Source organism: Terrapene carolina, unplaced genomic scaffold (assembly GCF_002925995.2).
Source record: "Terrapene carolina triunguis isolate 2854851 unplaced genomic scaffold, T_m_triunguis-2.0 Scaffold95, whole genome shotgun sequence".
Classification (NCBI taxonomy): Eukaryota; Metazoa; Chordata; order Testudines; family Emydidae; genus Terrapene; species Terrapene triunguis.
The window spans coordinates 4,614,414-4,617,269 of NW_020664446.1; the positions used below are offsets into that span (position 1 = coordinate 4,614,414).

General features: G+C 49.3%; 1 protein-coding gene across 1 annotated transcript in view; it reads right to left on the minus strand.

Annotated features, from left to right (window-relative positions):
• The window catches only part of PCGF6 (polycomb group ring finger 6), a 47,365-nt gene that overhangs the window by 44,177 nt on the left and 332 nt on the right, over positions 1-2,856 (minus strand). The window contains exon 2 of the mRNA XM_026651048.2: positions 47-150. Within this exon, the coding sequence (XP_026506833.1) occupies positions 47-150 (104 nt within the window). The remainder of the gene's footprint in view (positions 1-46; positions 151-2,856) is intronic.

Here is a 2,856-nt window from a genome sequence, read left to right on the forward strand (position 1 = left end):
CTCTCTAAATTTGAAACTAAATTCTTAAAAAGGCTAACACGGATACTTACATGTATGAAGACACTCTGTAATGGTCGTGGCATCTATAAAATAACCTTTGCAGATGGAACACAAGATGTAAGGCGTCAACTCAGACAGGTTTATCATGCGCTATGAATACAATTGAAATTGTTTGAGAACACAGGTTAAAGCAATAGATTTCTCACTCCAGCTTCTGAAGTCTCACAACCTCAAGCCACATTAAGAATGGAAAGATGTGTGTCAATATGCAGCACCTGGATCTACACTGGATGGCCCTGAGCAGCAATAATACTTCAAATGCCGCTCTTTCCTAAAGGTTCCCATCTATTTTTCTGAATTGACCTTTCTGCAAACACAGCAATTCAATGTATTTCACGAATCACTTCTAAAATGCAAATTATAAACAGCTTCTTCAGGTGTACTGGACAACTCAGAGAATATGGCACTTTACCAGTATTAATGAAGTACAGGTTGGTAGCAAGCTAAAAATCTTTATCTGAGGAGTGTGCAATAGACTGTGTAATGGCCCTCAGTCCTGAATCATAGAATATCAGGGTTGGAAGGACCTCAGAAGGTCATCTAGTCCAGCTCCCTGCTCAAAGCAGGACCAATCCCCAACTAAATCAAGTTGAATCTGAGACAGTGCTGGCCTTTTGCTTCAACATGTATTTAGGTTCACATAAATACACATTAAGGCAGGGACTGCAATTATACTGCACTGGATTTTGACTAAAAAAAGCACATTTGCCAGGGAGGAACAAACCCACCAGCTCTTTTCTGGCCAAAATGCCTTTCCTTGATAGGACTGGTAGGGTGTCCATCCTGAAATGCAGACTTTTCAAGAGTGTACTTCACAATTTAAGGTGTAATGTTTAAATAAACTAACTCCTCCAATCTAGTCCAAGTCTCCTGCATCATCATTCACCTGCCCCCTTGCCCGCACCTAGTCATTCTGTGACCTCTGACCCACCATTATCCACAACTTTTCAAACACTTTCAACCTTATACCCACTTTCTGCCCTTTCCTCCCTCTCTTTCATGAAGATGTTCAATGTCTCCATTCCTTCTGCACTCTCCACCATCCTGATTCACTCCATTTCACCAACCTTTGGATACCCCCAATATCTGCTTTCTCTGGTTTTATTCCCAGGCTCTGAAAGTTTCTGAAGAAAGTCTCATGGTCACTCAAACTTCCTTCACTACAACATCATTCTACCCTCCTGCACTTCTGCCATCTTCCTTGTCAAATAGCATTAATTCTCCACTCACTGATTCCAAAGCCAGAAGGAACCGCTGTGATCATCTAGTCTGACTTCCCATATAACACAGGCCAGAGACTTACATGGTCATTGATTCCCATGCCTGATCCATCCTCCTTTGTCATGGCTGACAATGCCATCATCCTCTTGGTCACTCAAAACTTGGTCATCATCCAGAACTGCCTTCTCTCTAACTGCACACATCAAGGCTATACCAGAAGCTCACCTCTGCTTATTTTCTCTGTATACATTACTAAATCTCTCATCCAGGGCATTGTATCTTAGCTTAACTATTGCAACCTGACCCCTTCCCAGCTTCTGACATCCACCTGTTTCCCCCCACTATAAGCATGCTAAGTTCTGTCTTGATCCCAAGAGCCAAGCTATGCTGCACAATGAGAGCTCTAGTCTCACCTGGGCAGTCTCTCTGCACGAGGGCTTTGATGGAGATAAAATATTACATGTTGGGAACTGTTGTCAACATTGCCCTCAGGAGTAAGCCTATCTGTGCCAAAAATTAAAAATTCTGTGCCAAAAAATTAAAATCCCCCCCCCCCCCAATTAAAATTCTGCAAACTGTGTGTGTCAAATAAATGTGGAGGCTCCAGCATGGCATTGGGGCACACAGGACACTGGCTGCACAGAGGTGGGAGATAACTGTGCAACTCTCCCCCGCTTCCCCCGGACTCAGCAGTGAGGCTGCACCCAACCCTGACACAGTGGAAGGACGGGGCCTGCCCCAGAAACACCCCAGGGCCCTGCCCCTCCATGCCAGGTGCACCAGATAGACTCAGCAAGGCAGGATCCAAGTGTGGAGGGGCTTAGTGTGGAGGGATCCAGATGTGGGCTGAGAGGGTTCGGTGTTGGGCAATCTGGGTGCAGGCGGATCAGTGGGGCATCCAGATGTGGAGGGGATCTGGATGCACAGGGGCTTGTTGGAGGGTTCTGGGTGCAATGGTAATGGGACTCTGCAGGGGGGTCCAGGTGAAGGTGGTTGGGACTCAGCAGGAGGAGTGTGGGGGGAATAGAGCTCAGCAGAGGGGTCTGGGTGTGGGGGGCTCAGTGGGGGGGTCTAGCTGCTAGGAAGTGGTGCTCAGTGGAGTGGGGATCTAGGTGCAACTGGTTGGGGCTTGGTGGGGTGGGGACGTGGGTGGCTCATCGGGGTAGTCCAGTGCAGGGGGAGTGGGGCTCATTGGGGGGGTTCTGAATGCTGGGAGTGAGGCTCGGCAGGAGGGTTTGGGTATAGGGGATCTGGATGCAGGGGGTTGGGTGGATGGGGGAGCAGCTCCCTGTACATGGATCCTTCCCACTGAAGCGGGAGGGGTGGGGGGGCGGGAGAGAGTTTGCAGAGCTTCCTCCAGCCAGAGGAGAAATCTGGGGGTGGGTCTGACCCGGCCCTAGATGCCATGCAGGGGAAGAGAAGGTCCCGTCCTCCCCAGCTCACCCCGGACTAGCAGCTAAGCTCGGCACAGGTAGGAGCCACCAGCCGGGTCTTCCCCAGTTCTGCCTCCTGCCCCACAGTGATTTGCCTCTCTGCCGGCTGCCCTGAGCACCCAAAACATACTGCTGGGGAGGG